The sequence below is a fragment of the Trematomus bernacchii genome, unplaced genomic scaffold (genome assembly GCF_902827165.1).
Source record: "Trematomus bernacchii unplaced genomic scaffold, fTreBer1.1, whole genome shotgun sequence".
NCBI classification, from domain to species: Eukaryota; Metazoa; Chordata; class Actinopteri; order Perciformes; family Nototheniidae; genus Trematomus; species Trematomus bernacchii.
Window position 1 is genome coordinate 17,530,509 of NW_022987720.1, and position 26,001 is coordinate 17,556,509.

Consider the following 26,001-nt stretch of genomic DNA (forward strand, 5'->3'; position numbering starts at 1 on the left):
GTTTCTTTGTATACATTAACATTTAATACATGAAATCTATGAATAGCCGTTTTAAGATTAGCTTATGATTTACCTTAGTAATTTTTATAAACACGTAGGTCTCTATGGTCAATAATTGGATCATGCATATCAAATATATGTATCCTATTATACTCTCAAATCATCACTTTTCATTATTGTTTGTAGTCTACAATAATGAAGTGGCTTTATTAATATTTTCAAATTATTGCTCTTTAACATGTATATCTCAAATGTCATATTTGTGGATTGATTTGCTAATTTGTAACCCTTTCAATGCAAGTCATTATTGTCCCATTACTGAATTACTTTAACTGTTAATTTGTGACATTTACATTTTTATTATAGATTTATAAATTATGGGGTCTTTTACTGTCTCTTAATTGCTTTCCAACCATCTGGAGGCTCTCGGGCCCTTCACATGTAACTGATGCAGATAGATGCAATCCTGAATAGGAGAACCCTGAAGGTGGGAATACATTTTGAGAGCGTTGCTGAAAGCTGGTAATTGATCCCATAATGTGACAGGATGAACACAATGCTACATTATTCAATTGCAGCTGCCAGCCTCCCAAAACATTGACCATGACAGACAATACAGTTCCCCCCCACCCCCCCTCACCTACCAATAAGTATGTTCTTCTGATCCGGTGAGCAGCCTGAAGCTGCGAGTACCTTCCTTGACATAATGGATGTAAAAAAATACAACTTTAAATGTGACAATCCTAAATCAGTGTGACATTGTGTATGGTGTAGAGAGAGCTTACATATAACCCAGACATATTAGTCTTAACAAGTAAAAGTTTATTGGAATGATACATTTTGCAAAATATTACTTTATGTATATTTTTTTAACATACTCATTGTGTTCTAAGGGTATCTGTCAAGTTCTCCAGAGGGTAAGATAGTTAAGACTGTCGAAGGCAAGGATATACAGTATTGTTTCCCAAAAGGTACAATAGACTACACAATCACTGTACCCAGGTCATGAGGAAAAGATTAATGTTCTGTTTTTGCTTTTTTGCTTCTTTTTTTTGAAAATACAATTAGAAAATATGAACGCAAAACATCTCAGATGTAAAAAGTGTTATGTTTGAATGAAGAGTGTGGAAACGTGATGAAATTAGAAGGCAAACACAGGAGAAAAAACCTAAAATTAGCACAGAGCAGTTGATAGTGTTCAGCTGATAAAAGATAATTAAAGACAATCCACAAGAAGTTTTGTATGGGAAACAAAAAGTATGCATTGTGATGGCCTCAGTGTCTGAAGTGGATCGAATGGCTTTGCCTTCCACCCACCAACTCTGATTTAGTCATTTGTCAGAACATAAAGATATTACATGTGCTCTCTTCAAAGCATTAAATAGTGTCTTAAAAGTTTCAAATAATTAGCACAAATCAATTAAATAGGAGATTTGAAAGGATGTGGCATGTGCTTCAGTATTTGCAAAGGACTGGACAAGTTGGTTGGTGATCCACTGCATTGTTCAATGTGACGCTCAGAGAAATGGGTAAACAGTGATGAGACTGTCGGCAGTGGAAACAATGATACTCAAATACGTTCCAGGTCCAGGAGATGTCTTGTCGTTGGGTTGCTTTACCACATGCAAGAAAAACCAAGCTGACTGGAGAAACATGTATTATAAAAAATACACATCATGTTTCCAAACAGTGTTGAACCATCTCCATCAAGACATTCAAAAAAAGATATCCTGTGTTTGATCTCAATTACATTAAGAGACAGCCAAAATAATAACTCAAGCCTACTGAAATCATTTAGAGTTGAAAAACATTCTCAAAAATGTCATGTTACAAGACTTTATGACAAATTGATGCACATCTAACAATTCACAGAAGCTTTTCAGTGAGATGGACAAAGTCTAGCACCTAGGGCCTATGGAGGGGGAGGAGGGGCGAAAGCAAACATCCTTCATCAAAACCAAGTGTTCAGTCAACAAACCAGCAATTAGATTTGGTCTGCGATTGTCTTGCATCCACAGAAATAAACTTGGCAAAAGGGGACAGCTTTAGGAGAGCTTCCTTAGTTTAATTTGTTACATAGAAAGCTGGAAAACGGAAACAAAACACTCCAATCTCATCAGTCCCAAAAAGTTTGGTTGGACTGCAAATCTATCTGAAGGTGTTACATGTAGGGTATATACAAGATAAAAGGGAGGAAGGAAAAATCATAATTATCAAGGTGAGAAGCCTAGAAGAACTTTCGGACACATTGGACTTGGTCTTGTTCCATCTTTAAAATCGAGCTGCTGAGAGTCCATTTAATAAGCATGTTATCCATGAGCTCGTGTACCTCAGCACAAAACCATAATGCTATCTCTTTAAAAGTGATATTGTACAAAAATAACATGCACATTTTGTTGAAACGTTTTGCTACTTTTTTTGCGTATTAAAATCCACCACCGTCGTAGTTACATACAGAAAACTTTGCAATGTTCTCAGTTTGCAAATTTGGCAGAATTTATATTTGTTTATTTATGAAATCTTAATTTCAGTTTCACAGCTATGAGACAATGTTGAAAAAGATGGATAGTTCATGTACTCTATTATATATATATCATACATATATATCATATATATTATATATATATATATCATAAATCATCATAAATGTACTATGAATTAAATAAACAATAGTCAGGAGTGTGACCACAATGTTAGTTGCTGCTAAATCACAGCTTTTTAACCCACCCTTGAGCACTAAATAACACACAAGCACAGAGATTGACAGAAGGACAAATGATCACCAATAGGATTCTTAAAATGCTCTAATAAATTCAGCTAAGAGAAAGACAGACTTAAATGCAAACCTCATGTTTACCATTTCTCACAGGTCCCCAAAAGGAGTAAGACCTAGATGAAGTTTACTGTGATAAATCATTCTCACTCTGATCAAAGAGGTCACCGCTGCTTCAACTGCGAGCAGTGAGCGCATCATCCACCCAATAATCATGCCATATTTAGCAGACAAAGGCAGGTGCAGAGAGTTTTCAAGCTTTAAACCAAACGGGCACAAGGGCTGATGCCACCGTAGCCAAAGCTCTGCACCAGTGCTTTCGACAAAGTTTTCCAACCAGTTGGCATTATGATAGGCACATCTGTTGGACTTGGTATTGCTTGGACAGATTCAGGATGGAGGGATGGAGGGGGGGGGGGGGGGGGGGGGAACCAGGGTGACAAGATACAACAATTACTCTTTGAGAAGCTTGTAGAGAGGGTCCATTTGAAAAAAAAAAAGAGCCTAGCAGATTCAGTACCTAAAAGAAAATCAATGCCTCAACCTGCAAAGACTGAAAACATGTCATTACACCGTCAGAAAGATACACGTACAGCTGGACAGCCAACTACCTATACCTGTTCTCCTCCAGCCCCTCACAAACACAAGAGGGATAAATAAAATCAATAGGTAACAGTTGAGAAACAATCAGAAAAGGCAACACTGCTGGTTCTGTTGGATCTTTCTTCACTTTGCCTACCTTTCCATTGGGGAAGGGGGGGTTTTACATTGTTGTCGTCATTACAAATAAGCAAGTTAGCAGTCCACCCTAGCGCTTCTTTCCTTCAGACCCCCTTTTACTTTCTAAATCTCTCTCTCTCGCTCTCTCTGCTACTCATGGATGGAATCTAGAACTCAGCAAACTCCTTTGCACACTTCTCTGTGAAGGAGACTCTGATTTCCTCTTCCTCGTAGTCGTCAAAGTTGCTTGTGTCACCGGGGCCTTTGCACTTAGGAATAAAGGGAGCTTCCACCTGAAACAAAAGGACAATGAAATAATCAGAATGATGCAGAATTGACAAATGGAGTGAACCAGAGCCATGGCAGAGAGTGCTATATACAAGACATCTGGGGAGGCTGCTTTGTGTCTTTATTGGATCTTAGAACAGCAAACTCCATTGGATTTTTAAGAAGTAAATTAAAGACCTATCTTTTTAATGTGGCTATTCATTTAGGGTACTTTTAGTGGTATCACTGTTTATGTTTTTATTATTTTATGGTTCTGTGATATAACTCTTTCAGTTTGTTTATAACTTGTTTTTAAATTATGTTACTCTCAAATCTATATTTTCTATCTTGTCTTATGGTGCGTTCACACCGGACGCGATGCGAATATTCGCTTCGCTCCAATCGCTCAAGTTTCACCGCGGCTTGCAGTTTGTTTTATCGCGTCATTCAAAACAGACATACCGTTGACGGGCAGTTGAGGTTGTTTACACTTCCATGCAAGATCGTTTTGGTTATTTCTGTCCTTGACTATGGAGGATATAACAACTATTGCTGCTTTGTACCTTCTGTGTACTCTGTAAAGCACTTTGGGCTGCACCTTGCATGAAAGGTGCTATATAAATAACGTTTATTATTATTATTATTATATAGAACTGGATGACATAGGTTCCAGTAGATTGAGACATTTAAAAATAGATTCATATTCATGTATAGTCATACATAGTAACTTTAAAGAATACAAATAAGAATAGTTCTAACTTCTAACTAAGTAAAGTACTTTCCAATAATAATGTTACTAAAGTGCTTTACATACAATAAAACCCAAAAGTAGCAACGATAAAAAAAATATATATATTCAGGTAAACAATATACAACCAAACAAATAAACAGGGATACAGAAGAGATCAAAACTTTCAGTCAATCCCATAAAATGAATTCATAAAAATAGTAGCAAATGCAGGAAAAATACAAAAAAATATTAAACTGGTTTTGTTCGTCTAATCTTAAATTAGAGTAAAGTGCATTGTGCATTTAATTGAATACTTGAGAGGAATAGCAGGACAGCATGTTTGATCATGTGTTGTCATTTACTTTTCTGAAGCCAACTCAATTAGTCGCGGTTATCTTCCCAGACAAAAATAATTAAATGTTTTACAGTAAATCACATTCTCAAAGTGTGTATTGTTATGTGTAAGTAATGTATTCATAATTAATGTATGTATGTATGTTTGTTTATAGTCTGTACTAGTATACAATTTTAACCTTTGTTTGCCCACTGTCGGTTCTGATTACATGCCTGACTGCACTGGAGGGGGTCCCTCTGTGTTTCTGCTAGTTTCCTGATGAGTCCAAGGCTAAGAAGGGCTCATTTCATCCTGTTCTTTATTCACTTAGTGACCCTTGTGAAATCATCCGACAACCGCGATGGACCCTTTTTATATGAACAAACCTACGTTTATGTGGACCAAATCATCTGGTTCTGTGTGTTTACTGATTTGAAAGTCAAATGGTTAAATACTTGGTTCCACTTCTGGTATGTTGTGGAAATGCTGTGGTAATCCTATAGATTTGGAAGTTTAAAGTAAAGAAACTACTAGTACACATGCTTTGGGTGTTTTAGACATTTTCCCACTAGCAAAGAATTGATGGTGTTAAATGTCCAGTAGCTACAGACTTAGGTCACCTCTGACCAAATGCCCCTTAAAGCAATCCTTCCTTGTTACTTTGGGAGGTGGGCTGTATTTGTACACAGTACTGCTGTATAATAGCTGGCCTTCTCACCTTCCTCTGGTAGATGGCGATCCAATCAGTGGTGGCAAACCACTTGTGGCCCTTGATATCGTTGACTCCATTCCTGAGGTTGCCAAAGCGCTTGGTAAGGTCCACCTGCAGCAAATTTCTCAACAGATCCTTCAGGTCTGAGCTGAAGTGGGAGGGAAAGCGAACCTGAAAGCAGTGAAGAGAAGAGAACAGTGTGAAGGTGTGCTACGTTTTATAATACATGCTGTAGGACAGGGGTTTCCAAACACTTTTCACTGTGGGCCACATAAATAACAATATTTGAAGGAATTCTTAGGTTAGGTTAGGTTAGGTTAGGTTAGGTTAGGTTAGGTTAGGTTAGGTTAGGTTAGGTTAGGTTAGGTTAGGTTAGGTTAGGTTAGGTTAGGTTAGGTTAGGTTAGGTTAGGTTAGGTTAGGTTAGGTTAGGTTAGGTTAGGTTAGGTCAGGTTAGGTCAGGTTAGGTTAGGTTAGGTTAGGTTAGACATTAGCAAAATCAATCAAATGTAAGTCAATTATGCTTGATACTTGAATATGCTTTAAGAAAGGAAATTGCCTACATCACAGCTTTCCATAGGGTTTAATTTATTTTGTTACAAAAAGTGTTTGCAGCATCTATTAAAACAGAAGCCTCATATTGCTTTTAATAAGTGGAAATATGAAAGGTATATTTAAAGTTTGTTAATCAAATACTTCAAGTAAGATTAGTTTGGAAAGGTTTTCAACTTTATTTGACTGATTTTATTTGAAAAGTGGGCTTATTAACACATGAATACCGTGTTATATATGTTTTCATATATATTTAAGAAGTACAATATAAGACAAGCACAAGTTCCATGTGTGGGCCATACTCCATTATACTTTTTGAATTTGCTGAGGGCCAATTCAAAATGGACAACGGCTGTAGTTTGGACACCCCTGCTGTAGGACATTGGTGTATGTGGTGTACCCAATACTAAAACTGTGACAAATTGCTGTTGAACATGTGCTGTGAGATCATCAGGACATTTGATATACGTTTTTCCCCACAGACAAACAACCATGTGATTTGTAACATGAACTAACATTTATCAGAAACGTCATGCTTTCATGTTGTGTATCCTTACAATGTCTTTACAATTTAGCTGCAAATGTTTAACACAATCACCACGACCCTCTTCATATAAGTAAAGATTGATGCACTGTGAAAATACCATCACTGAAAAATGGTTTGCACACGTAATGAATCATGGACCTTTGGTTTTAAACCCCCACCTCTGTTGAAAAGGAGTGTAGAAAAAAGTACTTAAAACAATAAAAACTAGATTATTGGGGTTGGCTTCTCTCAACTCACCTTCCCTGATACAATCTTCTCGTAAATCTGAATAGGCTGGTCAGCAAAGAAGGGGGGGTAACCGGCAGCCATCTCATATATCAGCACTCCCAGAGCCCACCAGTCCACGGCTTTATTGTAACCCTGGAAAACACACAGGACATAAAGCGTGTTCAGACGTGTCCTCAAACATAAACTCCCACATATTAAAGGTCCCCTATTATACTGTTTTTCGTCAATATATTATAGGTCTCCGATATATACAAAACATGTCTCTGAAGTGTTTGGCTTGAAATACCAAACAGATCATGCATTGTAGCATCCCATAATCCCCTCTGTTTCAGCCCTGTTTCAAAAGTGCTGATTCTGGGTCTGTTACTTTAGATGAAAATAAGGAGCCACTCCCCACGCCGCTCTGACAGATATTTGGTTAAAAAGAACACAATGGTGCTCTAGGAGGAGATTCAGGTGATATGGTGGGGGGGGGGGTGGGGGGGGGGGGGTTACCTTGGTTGGTTTTTGGCTAATGGTTACACAAACCCAAAAAATCGTTATGACATCATAAAGTGGCCAACATTTGATCAGCTTATTTTCAGACAGGTTTTTATATAAATGGATCAGGACAAAAAGAGAGGGGGTCTTTTTTCCTGAAACTTTCATAATCTCTTTACACAGAGGGGACACATGTTTATGTATAAAATACATGAAAAAGTGGATTTTGCATAATAGGTGACCTTTAAAGTGTTGACAATAGCCATCACGAAGAGGAACCATAGACAAAAAGCTGGGGACAACAAAATGGTTTCCTAACGTATACGTATATGTGGAGAACGCCCCTGGCCCTGTGACATGGAGAGAAAGTGGCCGAGCCGAGCACTCACTTTACTGAGGATGATCTCCGGTGCCAGGTACTCTGGGGTCCCGCAAAGCGTCCAGGTTCGGCCCTTCACCCGTTTTGCGAATCCAAAATCTGTTACCTGGGTACAGAAAGCACAGCTGTGAGCATGAGACCGATCAAACGTAACTATTGTTGAGGATCAGAAAACAGACATGCACTCCTTGCCTGTATGTAGCCTTGCTGGTCAATGAGCAGGTTCTCAGGTTTAAGGTCTCGGTAGATGAGATCCAGCGAGTGAAGGTATTCGAAGGTCAGTACAATCTGGGCTGCGTAGAAGCGCGCGTGCGGTTCACTGCAAAACACATCAGGGGTGCGATATTTACAGCGAACCAGTGATATGATTAAATATTTCAGTAGCCTAAAAGCAAAGAAAAACAGACTCAAAGACAGTTTCTTCCCCAGAGCAATCATGGCACTGAACTCTTGCACTATTCCCACCCCTCTGCAATAACCCATACATCTGCAATATTATACACACACACATTTATTATGCTATACTAATTGAATTCTTTACTGCGCTTTACTTTGTTAATATTTTATGTATGTATGAATGCTGCCTATCTCTGTGTGTATGTTGTCTTTTCTGAATGTTTTGATGGCACCTTCAAAGGAGTAGCTTTACTCTTCTCGTTGTACAATAAATGCTTCCATTCTATTCTAAAAACAGTTATTATTTTGTTAACAAAAACTGAGCACATGTTTGTCAGCGTTTTGCGTAAGACAAGATGGCACTGACATCATTAAACACCTAATGTGACTGCATCAACGTGCAATTATGTTTAGTGGGAAAGAAATGACCTAAGTGTAGATTAATAAATAACAATGTCATCAAAATCCCTCTTTATTTTAATTAACATGTTAAAATATGTTTCCTGTGATGCATGCGCCTTAGGAGGATAAGACTAACTTGATAAGTTAACAACGACAGAATGTAATTTTTCTGAGAAAGAAACATGGAAACATTTTTGCAGGACTAGAAGACTATAGCAGTAGTCATTAACAAAAACTATCCTCAAATAGTTGACAAATGCTGACAAAAATCAACTCACCTGAATCTACCGATTCTCCTTAAGTGCGAGAACATTTCCCCGCCGGGTACATACTCCATTATCATATAGAGATTACTGTTGTCCTGTAGAAAGATCAGAACAGTTTTAGCTCCAAATGCAAAACGTACATGCAAATATAATGTGCTCATTCATAGTAGATAACCAGATAAACTGTTTAATGCATACCTTAAAAGAGTGCTCCAGTCGCACCAGAAAGGGGAAGCTGACGGCTTGCAGGATGCGTTTCTCGTTCAGTGTGTGTTCTATCTGCTTCAGCTTCACTACCTACAGGGAACAGGATGGAGGCTCATTTAAAATAAATAAATAAATAGGGTGGAAAAGGTCTCATTCCACACCATTATACAAACAAAAAAAGATGATAACTTCTTGTGAAATAGTGCTTTATGTTATTTGTGTGTGCTAAAATGACCAAACTAGCATAAAACAATTAATCTCTCCAACACCAGATTTGATCCACGTCAGACATGACCGCTTATATCAACAAGCCAGGAAGTCTTTCATGGAAAACACACTGGAGAGAACGTTCACGGCACTTCAGGACATTTTAACTTTGACAACAAAGTGATCTTTATGCCTCGAGATCAAAGAAACACTTGTAGAGCAGAGCTACAAAAAAATATTTGATATTGTCACAGTCATGAAGCTGCTAGCCAACGTGGCGTCGCACATTAAAAATAACTGAGACAATAACCCTGGTGATGTCTTTCAGTTAGGTTTCTTCGATACACTTCCGACTACAAAGTCTCCAGGCTGTCGGTGCTTATAGATTATCATTGGCTCTGTGCTCAGTAAGTGTCTTCTAAATGTATATCCAAGTCTTGGTACACTTACCTATACAATATCTACATAGAGACATTACCCTCATATCAGAAATACAAGCTGGAGCATGTGAAGCATTTACATTTATTTACCAGGAAGTTTCTCTATGCCTAAAAGTTATTTACCTTCTGTTTGTCAAGTATCTTCATGGCAAAATGCTGGCCCGACTCTTTGTGTTTCACCAGCATGACTCGACCAAACGACCCGGTGCCTAAGGTCTTCAAACGCTCAAATTGGTCCAATGCCGCAGTTTGCTGAGGGGTGGGAGAGATGGCAAGAAGAGGAAAGGGTGAACAACAACATTACAGCGACATACTGTGGAAAGCCTGACTTCAGTTTAATGATACCTTCTGTCAAATAAACATCATGTCAGTAAAATGTTTTAAAGTTATTTAGAAATGTTTTCATTTTACTTGGATTCTACATTAGAGTTGATATATCATACTAAAAACATAAATATATGTATTTCACATTAGCCCAGCAGAGGGTGCACTGCCCCTCCGAAATAAATAGGACTCATTCTGTTCATGAGCGGGACTATTTTCATGAGTCTGAGAGTGAACTAGTATGCGAAAAGTTGATTAAAGTTGTATCATAAGATGCATAATCACAACACACAAACGTAAATAGCAAAAGTACAATATCACTGCAAAATAACAAGATTTACATCATCTAAAGGGAAGTAATTCTCTTTCACTCTCACCTGTGCTGGGTTCTCCCATTTCTTCAGGAAATCTTCTTTGGCTTTGGCAAGAAACTCCTTCACTGTAATTAAATACACATGTGCATATTCATTATAGAGAGTGTATGTGTCTACAATAGGTCACCAGACATAATCCCAAAGACCACAATGTTGTTGTTTTTACAATAAAAGTGTGAGGCCTTAGGGAGATGTTCCGACAGGTGAACTGAGCACGTTAAACACACCTGTATGTGCAAGCTCAATCTGGTGGTGAATCAATCTACTTGCTAAACCCACAATGTATGAGGACACAGGAAGTTCCAAACAAAATCATGTTGTCCCCTGCAGTACCAATCAGTGGAGGGGTGTATCACATTTCTAATGCACTGCCAATCCATTTATATTAAATTAATGACCTTGCTGAACTCTGAGGGATAAATAATGACACCGCTTTAAATATTAATGATGCAAAGTATACTCCAAAAACAGTCAGCAAAACAGGTCTATTATCTATCTACTAGAGGACTATTACGACTCTGAAGAAGCTACAGGGAGTCGAGACACAAGGCGTACAACAACAGTTGCTTCTGGAGTCTCAGCTTCACGGGAGGGCGGCAAAAAGAAAGTGGCGCGTGATATCTCAGCTAATGTTATCCAGGAGGCATGTTGGAGACAGGAGGAAGGTGCAATGGGCTACACAGGAAAGACTAAGGCTGGAGCCACACGAGGACGATAACGCAGACGGATCGCAATCGTTATCAGAAAAGTCTTCCGTCTACACGCAACAGGCACCAGAAACGTGTCCGTTCACACGAGACCGCTCGAAAGCGCTGGAGACGCTGTAGTACATATGCCAGGCCTGTAAGTGGTGCTGTAGTCCTGCCACAAAAGCAGCGAAGAAGACTTCCGGCGCATGGTTGCCATGCTGTTTATTCTACGCTGTGGACGCTCTGGCTCTTTTTCTCCCTCCCCGAGGCAAGCGTTTGCTCCTGCTGTAAATTTCTTCGGTAGTCCACCAGCAGATGAAAAACACCCACCTCTCCACCTCTTCCAAGGGACTAGGGGACCGTGCAGCAGAGTTTCAGTTCGATTTTTTTTCGCCGGTCAACATGTCCGTTAAAGTTTAAATCTTCCGGACAAAATTTGAAAAGTGCCGGTCAAAGGTCTTCTTTGTTATTTATTGAGCTTTAAAACAAATGAATAACGACTCTATATAATAATATAAGAATACAAAACGGAGCCTCTCTTTTCCTCCCCCTCTTCTGACAGCCCAGCAGCTGATCTCTGAGCAGGAGAGGTGGGGAGAGGCGGGGCTATTGCTTCAACGTTATCAGGAAATGATCGTATAGGGCGTAGACACAGAGCCGTTTGTCCCCCCAGAGCGTTTCGTTTGCAGATCTACCCACCTTGGGACCCGTTATCGTTATCGTTTTCTGCGTTTCCATGTCGGCCTCGTGTGGCCGAACCGTCTATCTGATAGTGAACTGTAGCAGATACGACCGTTATCATCCTTGTGTGGCCGGGGCTTAAAACAAGCAAGAGTTTGGGACGTTACTTTAATATTGCTTTTCATTTGAGGTGCCAATACAGCTTGACACAACTGAGCAGTTTTCCAAAAAGAACCTTGGACATAAGCTGGAGGAAGCCACTGCCCCACAACACAGAACAGCAGGATCTGCACAACCTCCTTCTGAGATAATCCAAGTTGATTTCAATTAGTACAATTATGATTTTTCTTCAGAAGAGGACAATAGGACAATAGGACTTCAGCCAGGGGTGTAATGTAGTGGACAAATACATATGTTTATGCTAAGAGAGCAGTTGATGCTACAATGCCTTCAGAATACACCTACACATGAGAACTCTGAACACAGTTTATGACATGGCAACACAGTGCATACATGCCACTGAAGACTAACAGACATAGGCCAGTGGACTGAGTTTGACAGCTTGGCACACACACTATCATATGCAGCCATTCATTTTTCTTGACCTTATCTTTATGAGGCTAATCACAGTGCTCTGTGGGAACATGCAGATAACCAGTCCTTCCTCATTCCTCCTTACTAGTTGAGGACACAAGCTGCCATAGCAGATGAATTAGGACAGCTTCTACCGTTGGCCTGGGACACACAATCTACTTTTAACGAATGGACAATATTTGTAATTTAATTATTACAGTAAGTTTAAAGCAAGAGCACATGCTTCAAATGATATGAAAACATGTTGAATGTTAGAGTTCATAAATATAAATGATTTCAAAGTAGATATAGTGGATGTATCCATCAATATTAATGTTATTAAACTAATCTATATATAAACAGCTAAAAACAAACCACGTTAAGCTATTCTGGATAATTTAAAAGTCCATCTGCCAAGATAATCGATGCAAAACAAAAAGCCAAGGTCAAAGCCTAAATAAAGCCACAGCCTGTCAATAGTGAAAGAGCATGTTATCACCAACGTTAAACTAAAGGGCTTTTAGATATGTTTAAATTGGATAAACTGAGATAAATATTATGAAACATATAAATAGTAACTAGAAATTTCTCATGAAAATGTGTTTATCCGATACACACATACACTTGAAAAGCTACACAAAGGCTTAATCCTCATCCACTTAATGTGATTTCCTGCAAATTCTCCAAAGACCAGCAGCTCTAACAATAGGATGGGAGAAAGCCAGCGAGAACGGCAGAGACCAAAGTTCGCATAAACATGTCGAGAGCACTGTTGCTCCCACAGAGAGCGCTGGAGGCTGGCTGGTCAACAGGGGAGAAAACATTTCCCGTGAAAGTTGCTCAACTCCCACTTCCGAGCAGCAAGAGCCACAAATGAAGCGATTACTGTCAGAAGTTGGAGCGGCTGCAGAGGAAAGACGTGAATGCTGCTGCTCAGGTAGCTGGAAGCCTAATGGCCGCATGAAAGGCTGCCTTTGAGGAATCCTATCTTGATCAAATCTCTGTCTTTTATGAAGCTAGGCTTGTATAACTACTATGTTAATTGATCGACTCCTCAACTTTCATGTAACCCCAAATTCCTTACCATCTGGGATGACTATGGGTACCTCTGGTGCTGCAGCAGCAGCAGCATCTGCCGAGCGTGACCCTGATTCACTTGAGCGCGAGGATGACTCCCTCTTTCCTGCATGCCTTCTGGAGCTCTTCCTGTCACACATTAGCCCAGCAAATTCTCCCCTGTTCTTCTTCCTTGGCCTCCTCCTCAGAGTCACTGATTCATGACCCTTCCTTCCCCTCTGAGAGCACTGTGGTCAGATCAGCAGCACCCCCCCTCATCCACAGAAACCAAGTGTCCCAGCCAGTGGGGAGTCTTCAGTCTTTCCTGCGACTGTCACTTCACCAAAGTTCAGAAAGTATCCACAAACATAGCATGGAGACCAGCACTGCCTCCCCCTACACTCACACAGATCAATTGGACCCTTGCTTTGCTTTGTATCAATATTTATTCTGTACACAAAGTACTCCCTGCCGTTCCCTCCCATATCAGACACAACCATACACACAGAGGCTATATATTGATTAAAACGGGGGCATAATCACCAAAGGGAGGGGCGTAAAACACCAGCTGGCATATTTATCCGACCCAGAGAGGAAGTCCTATGGAAAACTAGGCCTAAGTGAAGACCATGAGATGAACTAGATCATCAATATTCTAGAAACGTATCCTAATTAACAGAACCAATTGGATGTCACAGATGGAAAACTTTAGGAGTTGATCTGGATGTTTTCAAAAACATAAAAAAGGAGACGCAAGCAAATGAAGAACGGTCCCACCACAGTTAAACTTTTTTTCCCTGCCTAAATGCACCAGAGAGTCTATGTAGTTCCAGTGCTCCATCGATCCTACAAAAATCAATGCTACATCTGTCCCCGGGGCCCCACTGGCCCACTCTGACGCAGGAACAGAGGGGTTATATTAGGGCGAGCTGACCGACATTTAACTGTGAAGTGCGCCCAATCGGGTCCCAGACTACACCGGGCCTTGTTCGGAGAGCATACATCCCCATGTGGGGCATAATAACTCAGTCCGAGGGCAAACAGAGATGCATGTAAACTAGAATGGTGTTTTGTGTGTGTCATGTGTGTGAAAGTGAGAAACAATTGTTTTTATCGGCTCAATACTGACAGTAGATATTTGACTGGTGAGAAAGCAGTTACTAGAATTATCACCAATGGGAAAGTACTTGACATTCTACTGAAATGAATGAATTGGCTAGTAAAATGACTGAGCAATCCAGGAGCAAAGAAACAAAATTAATTATCACATCCAGTGTTTCCGCCAAACCAGGGCTGAGAGGGCGTCCACCCCGAGAGCGGGGTGGGGGGGTGACGTCACGTTGCGTCACGTTACTTGAATTTTGAATTGAGCCTACCCTTATAGATAATATCTCTTTACGTTACTGATGGGAATTACGGCTCTTTTTAGTGAGCTGGATCATTTGTCTCGGTTCACTAAGAAGAAGAGCCGACTCTTTTTACCACAGTTTACCACGGAGCCTCAGTTTCGCCGCTGCGAGGCTCCGGCGCTCGCAGTTCACGCGTGTGCTCCACCACTCATCGCATCCAAATCGCGCACGTTCCGTGTTGTCCTGTGGCAGGCAGCGTGGGTCCAAGATACGAAAAACTGAAAAGAGGCCGATGTCGGGGAAACGATCTTCAATACTCCGAAAATAATCCCACCAGGCTCCTTTGCCCCTCCAACAGAGGATGTTTTTTTTGTCAAATGACGGCAAGACGCCTCCCTGGCGGAAACACTGATCACATCACACTTTTATGTTCCATTCTCCTGTAGTCACATGCATGTGAAGAACAAGTTAGATGCATGCATCCATCTGTCTCATAAATATATCTACGATAAGCTCACTAAGCGATTACAGGGTTACCCAGACCCGGACTGGCCATCGGGAGGACCGGGGGGTCCTGCTGGCCTGAGAATTTTTTGATTTTGTTTTAATGTATTGTGAACGCAACGCTGCGCAAATGTGGGTCTGCCTCACACAGGGTGACTGGCTGTCTACATGATGTGGCCTGCCGACATGGCCACTGTCATACAGATCATAAAGCTTGGGATAACTACAGCTCAGGTGAGGTTAAGGACTCTCTGAGTGTTTAGATAGTTAACTTAGTCTAAGTTCTCAGTGGGTCTCAAACAGTTTGGTCACCATTTATGTAAACAAATATTTCCTAATGCATGAATACAAAAATAAAAAATAACTAGGTGAAAAAAAGTAAGATACACTTTTAAAACTTGTTGAGAGCTAAAACTAGTCTTTGCTGCTGCCTCAAAGAGGAGCAGGGAGGAGAGGAGGGAGACAGGAGAGGCTGATTCAGGAGCACAGACACACTCACAACTATAAATTAACCAAAAATAAATAAATAAACAAGTTTCAGTGTTTTTTCATATTGGAAATTGTATGTTATTGGTTATGGCCATGATTTTATGATTATTGAAATGTATACAGTTCTGTTTCATATAGGTGTTCCCATAGATCTAGTCTCTTTATTTTCCCCTCAAAATGCACCAGATTGATGCATTTAACTCCAAAATTAAAAAATAAATCTTACCGGGGGAGCATGCCCCCGGACCCCCCTAGAGGATTTGAGGTCCACCCCCACTTAAAATCACATGGATAGGTTCCTAAATACACTTACTATTTTTTTTTTAAATAGTAACCCATGTCCATATGTTTATTTGTGGGTAGTAGATTTAAACTATAGGGCTATCACTATGGGCCCTACAGTACCTGTTCGCTCTGCCATCGCGTGCAGGGTCTGCTAACAAGCGACCAACAGAAAGGTTAATGTTGTTGCACATCACCTTGTTGCTCATAAGTGGTGTACTTGTTGAGAATTGAGATGCAGCATATGCAGTACAACTATGATGCCTTGGTTGGAAAATTAAGGGGTCTCTGTGTAGATAAATGTGTATTTAATATATACAAGATACTTGACACAAAAATGTAAAGCTGCATGAGTGTGCCAAAAGACTTGAGCAGATATAGACAGCCTGTCATTACATTTCCTTTTAGTTTACAAATATAGTCAGCTACTTATCAACTTCCTGTCAATAAGTTTCAATTTGTGGGAGGCTAAATGCCAACCAGCTATAAAATACTACCTAGCCACTTAAAAACATTTTACACTTTGTGTCTACTTTTATAATAAGTTGTTTCAGCATGAGGGTAATCTTGTGGGAGACCTCCTTTCTTTTGCATGCCATTAGTATGCTATAGCTTTATTTGTTGCACAGAACAAGTGACTATCAGTGCCTTTAAATGTGACGGCAGCTTTAACATATTACCAGACACAAGGATTACTAATACTGCTGTTGTTGCTGTGAAAATCCAAAAAGGAAACTACTTTTCCTGTTTTACTGAACTCCATTTTGCCTCTCGGGATTGTTTCCTGGAAGCATGTAAACTTGCCAACTCAGTGCGGTAAGCTTATCGGAGGTGGCCGATTGGCATTGCAAAAGAAAGGTCAGTGCGGGCTTTTAACAAAGCCACTTTAACTGGAGGAAGTGATGAGCGATCCAAACACAAACCGGCCCCTGTTACACAAACCAGCTGCGTGCAGAGCAGGGGCAGGACATGGAGCACAGAGTTATTTATAGATAGAGGGAGTTGCACTTTGACAGGGTGCCACCTCATTATATGAGGTTCATTTCAAAACACAAAAGATTCAATACAACAATCCTTTATGTCATAACATGGCACCAGAATGGGATGGGTCATAACAATAGTATAGTGCTTAAATTATTCAAAAGTGAAATTCAGTAACAGATTTCCAGGCTTTCAAACACTTATACTGCCAGCCAATAGCCCTACAAGTGAGAAGGACAATAAAACCAGAGCTTAGACAAAACATTAAGTACATACGGGTTAGATAAGGTTCGTTATTACACTGTCTAACAGATTTAGGCTAACAATGTTATGCTGTGTAACGTAACCCCCAAATCCACAATAACTGAAAAATGCTTTCCTATGAACTGCAACTGAAGAAACTGTAGGCAACAGAGACAAACAACAGGCTGCTCTGTGTGTCTATTTGTATTAAAGATCTCTCCACCAATGCCAACAGACACTCAACTCACCAGGTCAAGATATGCATTTCCTTACATTCATAAGAAAAACACAGTTTGATATTTTTTTGTAAACCATACGAGAAAGCTCAGCCTGTGACTGGCTAAGGAAGCAGGACAAAGCTTGGACTACAGCTCCATTGCTAACCCATACTCCTGTCCGTGTCCACAATGAAAACTCACGCCAGCAGCAAGCCTCTTGCTCCTCCTGTGGTTGGTAATGTCTGCCTTCTCCACTGCCCGTGTCTCCTAGGCCGGGCCCGGCTCGGTGAAAAAGCCTTCCTGCCAGCCTGTGAATAACAGACATCCTACAAGACAGGAGGAAACCAGCTGATAGCCAAAAAAGAGTCTCAAAACTGCAGTATGTCCGGAGGTTCTCACAAGCTGGAAATCCAGAATATGTATCACCAACAGCCTCTTAAGGGTCAAAACATCAAGCTATCCTGGTTAGCTGTGTTTAGTTTATAGAGAGGCGATGACCAACTGTGAAAAGCCTGGGCTGGACCTTCCTTGCTCCTTCACTTCCTGTTGCAGTTCACTGAGTGTCTGTCCGCCCTGCTTCCTCCTACGGGCCAGATATCAGCTTTACTTCTGCAGCGGCTCTGTGCTCGTACTCTGCAGCCTGGGAACTTCAGGGGAAAGAGACCCTGCACACCAGCGCAAGCTATCAACACTCTCTTTCAATAGAAACCAAAACAAGCTACCATGTTCTCCTTAATTTCATGCTGCTCTGTGGAAAATTACACTCCTGTGTGTGGGCTCTGTACCCCTGGTCTCCACCTGTCTCTGGGGATCAGGGTGGATCCTCTGCGATCGGGTTGATAAGGATGTGAAGCATGACATGTAAACACATTTCCCTACCCAAGTAATCCCCTAATTCACATTTCTATTAAAAAACAAATCTCTGTGCTCTGGAAAGTCCTTGTTAGGGGGTTTTCTATTGGTGGGTTAACATTACAGAAGGACTGGAGGCCATTCTTCACACGTACTCTCTACCAGCAACAAGGGGCTGACACTCATTTTGCAGATACCTGTTCAGACTTTGCACACTTGAGCGTTATTTATGGTGTCATGGATAAAACGGTGTCCTCCCAAGTCTTATCCAAGGTCTGTGACCCTTAATTGGAAACACTATTTAAAAGCACTTTTATTAGTTAATAAGTGTGTTAAAGAATTAGGATTACAATTTCCCTCAATCAGTAAGGAACCTGAGGATCATATTGTAGTAGATAAGAGTATCTATTTATGTTAACTTATATAAATAGATCTAATGAAGGTCATCAACAAAATAAAAAGTTATAAAAAGGGGCAATGGTCCACACAATTGGCGTAGAATCTTGTCCTCTCCAAACATGCACGCACAAACACAAAAAGTGAAACATACAAGTCCTTGTTCTAAATGCTGCTTATCACATGATATTCAAGAGACTCCTGAACTCCTAAGTTTCAGCCTGGAGAGGATCACCCTCATGCATCATATGACCCCATCCTGGTGGCTTTTTCCTTCTCTGAAAACAACCAACTCCCCTCTACTCATTGTTAAAGTAACCTGCGGGAATCAATGCTCAGGTCCACTTTATATTAACAAGATCCCATCATTTACACACACATGTCAAATATTTGTATTCTAACTCTTGCTTTAATATCTGCATTTCTTAACATTTAATTTATGTATGCACAAAGTATTATTCTGCCCTGAATGGATTATCAAAACTGCACAGGAAAACTCCAAACAATGTTATTGCAGGCTTTCATAACCTTTTGATAGGAGGAAATAAAAACATCTGAAACACGTGAACCACACAGAAACCTATGACTGTTGTATAAGGCCAGTTGTTGTCATCCCCATCGGTTCCTCTGAATATAACCTGGGGCTTTGAATCACGAGCTTTCCCACAGAATCAGTGGAGAGAATGGATAACATCCTATGCTGTTCAGTTGAAATGATCATGGTGTCACAGCTTGTTTGAAGTTTATATGTGGAAGTCAATGGCCTCGGGTATCTTTTATGATGTTCCATCTGAAGTTGACAACCCAGGAACGCTTAGCATATTGTCATTATTAGAACAGGGGGTCGAAATCAAAATAATGTGGTGTCAGTGTGGAGGATCTTTGGGCCTTGATGTATTGTACAGGTGATAAGTTGTATTTCAGTCCCATTATGGGAAACAGGAAATAACAATACAGGCAAACGAACCAGGCAGCATGATCTAGCTAGCTTCTGCAGCTACGGGTAAAGGGTACTCACCACTCTCCATCTCATTGCCCTTCTTTGCGGTGGGCGTGTTGCCCATGATGAAGGCTGATGGTGGGCTCCCTGGGTTCGGGCTGAGTGCTCCTCTGCAAGTCGTTGAGTGTTGCTACACCGCTAACGCTGTCGCTGGGCTCAATGACGCTGACAGCTAGCTACTAGCTAACAGCAATCATTATTGGACTGTGTGTAAATAAATGTCTTCCAATACCCCTCCTTAGGGAGTTCGGAAACTCAACCCGAGCGAGTATATCCAAGTCTGAAGCTAACACTGACGCTGTAGGCTGGCTAGGCTAGCACACAAGCTAACTCTAGCAACCAGTGGATGTTAGCCTCGGAGTGTTGGCTCGTCAATTTCCAAGCGAGCAGTGGCAAATCAAGATGTCACTCGACTGTCCTTTATTTCCAGTGATAGCTTGGTTTATCCAGAATCGAGTCCGTGCCGTTAGACAGATCGTAAAAGTCGTTTTCCGTCTATCGTACGAGCAAGCTAGCGTTAGCTTTTAGTGTCACTCGCAGTCGTATCCTGGCCTGAACTAACCAGGTGCTATCTCTGTGAAGGCAGGCCTTTTCAGTTGAGACGTGAATAACAAAAGTGGTGTCCAGGTTAGTCGTTTTTTCCGCTGTTGGATATTTCAATTGTATTTATCTCCATTCGTTTCTAAACCAGGCATCAAGTGCAATGGTTTCCATGGACCGACCATCTGATAGTCGATTCCTAAGATCAACAGACCCCTTCCATTAATCTTCAGACCGCAAGGGAAACTCCAGTCATCCATCCACTGGGTCCCGCCTACCACTGGCTCTGATTGGCTCATTGCACATACACTTACATGAGAGACGTCGCAATTCAGATGCTGGTTGGAGGAGCGTCAATACATCCAATCATTGCATTGATGCGATTCGTCTATCAAATTATTTTGTCCCGCCTCCCGGACTTGCTTGCAGCCAATACGCCCATAACTATGACTGTTTTTTTCCGTTTTGCTTTAAATGATCAGCTGTTTGTATTTATAAGACCGAGTTTCTTGCAGGGCACAAATCATCCGCTTTAGCATCTTGCAATCATAATCCTACTTGCACAGCAGTATTTAACAAAGTCTGTTCTGTAGCTTAGCCACCCCTTTTACCCGAGCGATCTGTGATTGGGTGTGACGTTAACACAGGCTATTTTTAGTCAAATGGGAAAACATAAGAGGATGCACACAGTGATATTTGTTTTACAGAGTTGCCACTCTGTTTTGTTTAAAACGATCATGTTAATACTGTAATTACTTCTTTGTGACATTCTTAACAAGAACAAAAGAGAAAACATTTGTTTTCAGCACAGACGCATTTAAAAAAGGAGCAATATTCTTCCCCTGCTTGTTTAATCAAAACGAAATAAGTAAAGACAAAAAAGAAGAGAAATACAAATAACATCTTACTATTACAGACATTCGTACACAGATAGATAAACATCAATTTTTATTTAGAACACAAAGTTGGAAACAAAACAAAAAAAACATGGAAAAGTAATGTATCCCATTCAAAACTCCCAAAGAAAAAGGTTTAAGTGCAAAATAAATTTGAACCCAAATATAATGGCAGATTATCAAATTCCTGTACAGCAACAACACTGCGTTTTATAGCTTGAGCCCTGAAATCCTCCCAAACTGGTACAAATCAGTTCTGCATCTACAAGAGGAAGGAAGGTGAATCACACATCGGCTTTCTTTCCCCTTTCAGTTCATGTCATAGTCACCCTTTTCCCTCCCATGAGTTAAATAATGTTTTAAATGTTATGTTAAGAACATTTCACATATATAAGTGATGCTCATACCAGTAAGATGTTCTTGATCCTCCTTAAAACAAACAATCATCTGAATCCCAAGATGAGAGTTACGTTTTGACAAGCTTCAGGTAAATAAGGAAAGCTGCAAGGCAAATATGTCTTTACATCCACACTCGAATGTCCATAGGCATTCTTCAGAAGATCTTGTGCTGCGAGGTATTAACTTTGGGGCTCTATAAGCAGTCCATGGAGTTATCTGGTAGTATCCCTAAAGGGGGGGCCTTGCCCGGGAGACATGATGGTGGGAGCATGGAGTTTGACGAGGGATCCACATTTTCACAGTCCTCCATCCGCTCTGCACAGCCTTCCCAGTTTATATGGAATCTCGTCACACGTGGGTTCGATGCCAAAATGTTTCTCTGAAGCTGAAAAAGAAAATAGATATACATTTTGTAAATATTTAAATTACTTGTGAATATTAATATGTTTTCTATGAGAAACTGAAGAGATTTCAGACAGTAAAACCATATCTAAGTTGGGTCACAGCACAGTACAGAATGTGCAAATCACCAGTGGGAGTAGGAAAGATATAAATTGTCTGCCTACACAATTTACAACTTAAATGGGAACAATCTGACAGCAATTGGAAAACCTTTCCCCAGAAGCCTTCATCTTAATCCATTAGCTGCATGTACTTTTCGCTAATGAGCACACTGCGCACTCATATGAGACATCACCACACTTCGTTTGGCATCTAGCCTCAAGTACAGATAAGGTGAACTCTGTTGATGAGATCGGTACAAAGGTGCCAAATTGTTTTCATTCAAAGACTCAGTGGCCTGTCACTGAAGAACATTGCTTGCAGTAGTAACATTTCTGCTTAACTAGTTATATAACAAAGGGAGTTTGATAGGATTACTAGTCATTTTTTAAGGATCAATGTTACAAAGTACAGGCTGAACAGAAAGAAAAGCCTCACTTCTGCAGAGTATGTATGCACCATGCTGCCTTCTTATTATATTTTAAAGGTTAATATAGAAAAAAAAAATGTACATTGAATGATGTAGTGTATAAGGTATTTCACCTAATGTTTGTACATATTTTTGAGTTTACTTTTCCCCCCATCGAAAATTATTTTTAAACTGCTTTTTAACCAGAAATTACATTATACATTTAAGTTGATGAAAGATCGTTATCCAAAGTATTATTTCATATAACAAATAAACATTAAACAGTCATATTGAAAACAGAACTTTATCCATTTGTCTGACCTGTGTGTAGTTTGGCTTGATCGGTGGATTTTCACGAAGATCTGGTTCTGTGTATTCATTGTTCACATAGTAACCAATGCGAATGAACTCCTGTCCACGGTATGTGCATGTAATCAGGACTACAGTCACACCAACAGCATCACTTTCAGGAATCAGTCCAGTGTTTGGGGCGTCAGCCTGTTAAAAGGAACACAAGTAGTTGTGTAAAATACAAGGCAACATTTTGGTGTACAATGCTTTGAGGAATTGAATTGTCCACTTGACAAGTGGACACTATGGCGACAGGGTTGTGATATGATAAGTAGACTTGCACTATTTGTCAATTAAAGGATTAGAGCATGGTTTACCTAAATCAGAAAATGGGCATTTAACTGCTTCCAAAAAACGTATAGATGAATCAATAGTTACAGATAATGCAGTGAAACAACATAATGTAAATAAAGGTCCAGATAAATCTACAATGAGCTAAAACCGTCATGGTTTTATGGCTGGAAAAACAACTATCCAATAACATTATGTCAAATCTGTGGGGATGCATTATTGTCACATGACAAGATGAGCAGGTAGTGTAGGGACTGCAGTATTGCCTCTGCGTTTTTCAAAATATGTAAAAGTGACTGTTTGCAATTTTGCTGATCTTTAAAAAGGCTCTATGAACAATTAGAGAAGCTATGCTGGAAAAAACAAATGTCCAACATTTTAAATGGAAACATGCAAGGAGAAAGAGGATGCAACTGACGATGTTGAACTGAGTAATATAACATGTTATTTAAAAAATGACTGTACCCAGTATATGCTAAATGGCTAAAGGAACACAAAGTGCTGTCACAGTTTCCTCTTTCCCTAGCCAAACACACCTGAAACACAAACATGTGTCTCCCAGCAGGTACTGGGCCGACCAAGACGGAGTCGAGGACTTGGTCATACTCTTCACTCTCTGCGGAGCCAACATAGATGATCTTCCATTCAAGGTCTGTCAAAACAAACAAATAAAAGAAAATGAAGTTAGGTTCACTTTACCACTCAAAGTTACAGAAGAGTGTGCTGGGAAAATTATATCACTAATCAAATAGATGATGAACAGGAAAGTTGCTGGCCATTATTGTTAACTAACTGATCATATGTATCATTTAGTAGAAATACTACAATATTTAAATAGTCAATATATACATGATTTTCTGATTCTCACATTGTTAGGACACATATTTTGAGCTTTTGCTTTCATTGTTTATACCAGGAGCTTGAGTTCAGAGATGTGTCTATGTACAGTCACTTTTAAAGAGACAAATAAAGTGTTAAAGTCAGTATTATCTCTGCAAACCTCTTTTTAATGTTATAAACTATAGCCATTTGAGAAATGACTAATAATCCTAATTATAGGAGAAAAAAACAACACAGCAAATGTAAATATAAAGTATAAAGGTGTACTGAATGGAACATTTAAAAACGTTTTTCACTTGTAGCTACTACTGACACCCAATTATTTGACTATGCTGTTAGGTAGAATAAAATATCTATTAGAAAACTCTAAAAGGCTTAACTACCCTTAATTAAAATCCCCTAAAGCGTATTAGTGACATTTACTTTAGTTACACTGTAACCTTTGCATAACACTTTTACAAGTAAATGAGCAGTAACAAAGGCTTTGACTAACATCACTGGAATGAGATGAATTCACTGTAAGGCGAGGCAATTTGAATTTTAGTAGTCTACACTAGGACAATAAACTCGGGTTTGTTCAAAGAATTGACCTATGCTAGACAACCTGGAGATGTGTCAACCACAGGTTACCCATCAAGTCATGCTGTGTTATATTACTTCGTTACAACCTTATAACATTTGGTTACCGTACTTTTCAAAAATGTGACTCTCTGACTTAAGTTGGCTAACGTGGCTAACCTAGCTTTAGCCGTTAGCAATCTCTAGTACACAGACCAACACAGAACCAACGCAACGTTAGCAACATGCTCAAGCTTCAAATAGCCTCAAATAACAACTTTTGTGAAACGACACCTACCTTCAGGAAGGTCCTCCATACACTCAAAAGTTATTTCAAACTGAAAGGGGTTTCCAAAGGGACTAGGGTTATCTAGGACAGCCACATTTAACACCTGTACCTTCGCCATTCTTGCTGGAGCGCTAAAACGGGCTAATAAAAACAAACGTCCAAAGCAGATTCCAGGCGAATGGTTTAAAAAGATGCAGAACAACAATGCACGCGGTCAACGGTATTATCTGCCAAACACCGAAGGGTTTTAACAAACTAAAACCTTCTTGAAACGACGCAATGCACACTATTTGCTTATTATTGTGTATAAATGTGGACTGTTATTATATTTGAGGACAGATATTCTGTTCTCCCGCCGCTTTACTGTACTACCTAGGCTCTACCGCGCCTACGGCAAGCGGTAGGTGAAACAGGAGCCGACCCTTAAAAAGAAAAGCAAAGTGCCTCAATCGGCCCCTAGTGGCACAGTGGCATTATTTCTTAGCAGATAATAAACAGAACATTCATTATCTCCTGACTAGCTAAGTTAATTGAATCAAGTTGGACGCTTTATTGAAATTTCAACTATGAATTGATCATCTTTAAGGTCATATATGTTGCAGATGTTTTGCTACAGTTTTGGTTTCCAACTGCATTAAGCCCACTGCTGTACCTTGGACTGAGAGGTGCAGGGAAATACAAATATGTGGTTTCTCACCTCAAACATATCTATCAATGCAATCAAGTAAAAACAATGCCACAATACATCTTTGGAAACTTTAATTGAAACAGTTCTCTTCTGAACACAAATTGATGTGTCACAGCTTCACAAAGCTAGCATTTGTTTCAATATGGGCTTACGTCATGCATGATCAGGCACATGTCAATGTACTAGTGATGGTTCCACACACCACATGCCTGCAGTAATTGTATGCGGGACAACAGACTGATGCAGGCTTTCTCTAGTAAAAGGCTGGTTCCAAAAATAAATAAGCCTTTGTAAAAAGAAATTTAAAAAACAAAGGCCCACAGTTTGTTCATATCTTTCCTACATTAAAAACAATTGCTGATGGGAGTTTAATGCCTTATTTGCAATTAATTAGTCTTTCCATATTTTACATTTAATGCACATTCATGAAATTAGACGGCCACAAGCTATTGTGTTGTGAAAGTGAATAAAAACTGAAAAATTATAATGCATGCCTTATTCAGCAAGCTAAATGTTCAGCTCCATATCACCACCACCCATCAACAACACATTACTTAGGCATTCATATACTGTGGTTAGGCAATAACTC

General features: G+C 39.9%; 2 protein-coding genes across 3 annotated transcripts; both read right to left on the reverse strand.

The window, feature by feature from the left end:
- Positions 1–801: 801 nt before the first annotated feature.
- On the reverse strand, positions 802–20,461 carry prkacaa (protein kinase, cAMP-dependent, catalytic, alpha, genome duplicate a). Of its 2 annotated transcripts, none has more exons than XM_034143962.1 (10): positions 19,669–20,461; positions 10,341–10,402; positions 9,763–9,891; positions 8,984–9,082; positions 8,798–8,880; positions 7,914–8,040; positions 7,732–7,827; positions 6,872–6,994; positions 5,543–5,707; positions 802–3,786 (listed from the first exon to the last, which is right to left on the reverse strand). In XM_034143962.1, exons 1-10 carry the CDS (start codon positions 19,712–19,714, stop codon positions 3,661–3,663), a joined length of 1,056 nt encoding a protein of 351 aa, XP_033999853.1. In that variant the 5' UTR covers positions 19,715–20,461; the 3' UTR covers positions 802–3,660. The 2 variants fall into 2 exon arrangements, with proteins under 2 accessions (XP_033999853.1, XP_033999852.1); XM_034143961.1 differs by lacking the exon at positions 19,669–20,461 and adding an exon at positions 17,604–17,902.
- A 560-nt stretch (positions 20,462–21,021) lies between these two features.
- On the reverse strand, positions 21,022–25,119 carry asf1ba (anti-silencing function 1Ba histone chaperone). The gene is made up of 4 exons (XM_034143979.1): positions 24,734–25,119; positions 23,574–23,689; positions 22,717–22,893; positions 21,022–21,870 (listed from the first exon to the last, which is right to left on the reverse strand). The coding sequence occupies exons 1-4, from the start codon at positions 24,840–24,842 to the stop codon at positions 21,679–21,681; spliced, it is 594 nt and encodes a 197-aa protein (XP_033999870.1). The 5' UTR covers positions 24,843–25,119; the 3' UTR covers positions 21,022–21,678.
- Positions 25,120–26,001: the final 882 nt, after the last annotated feature.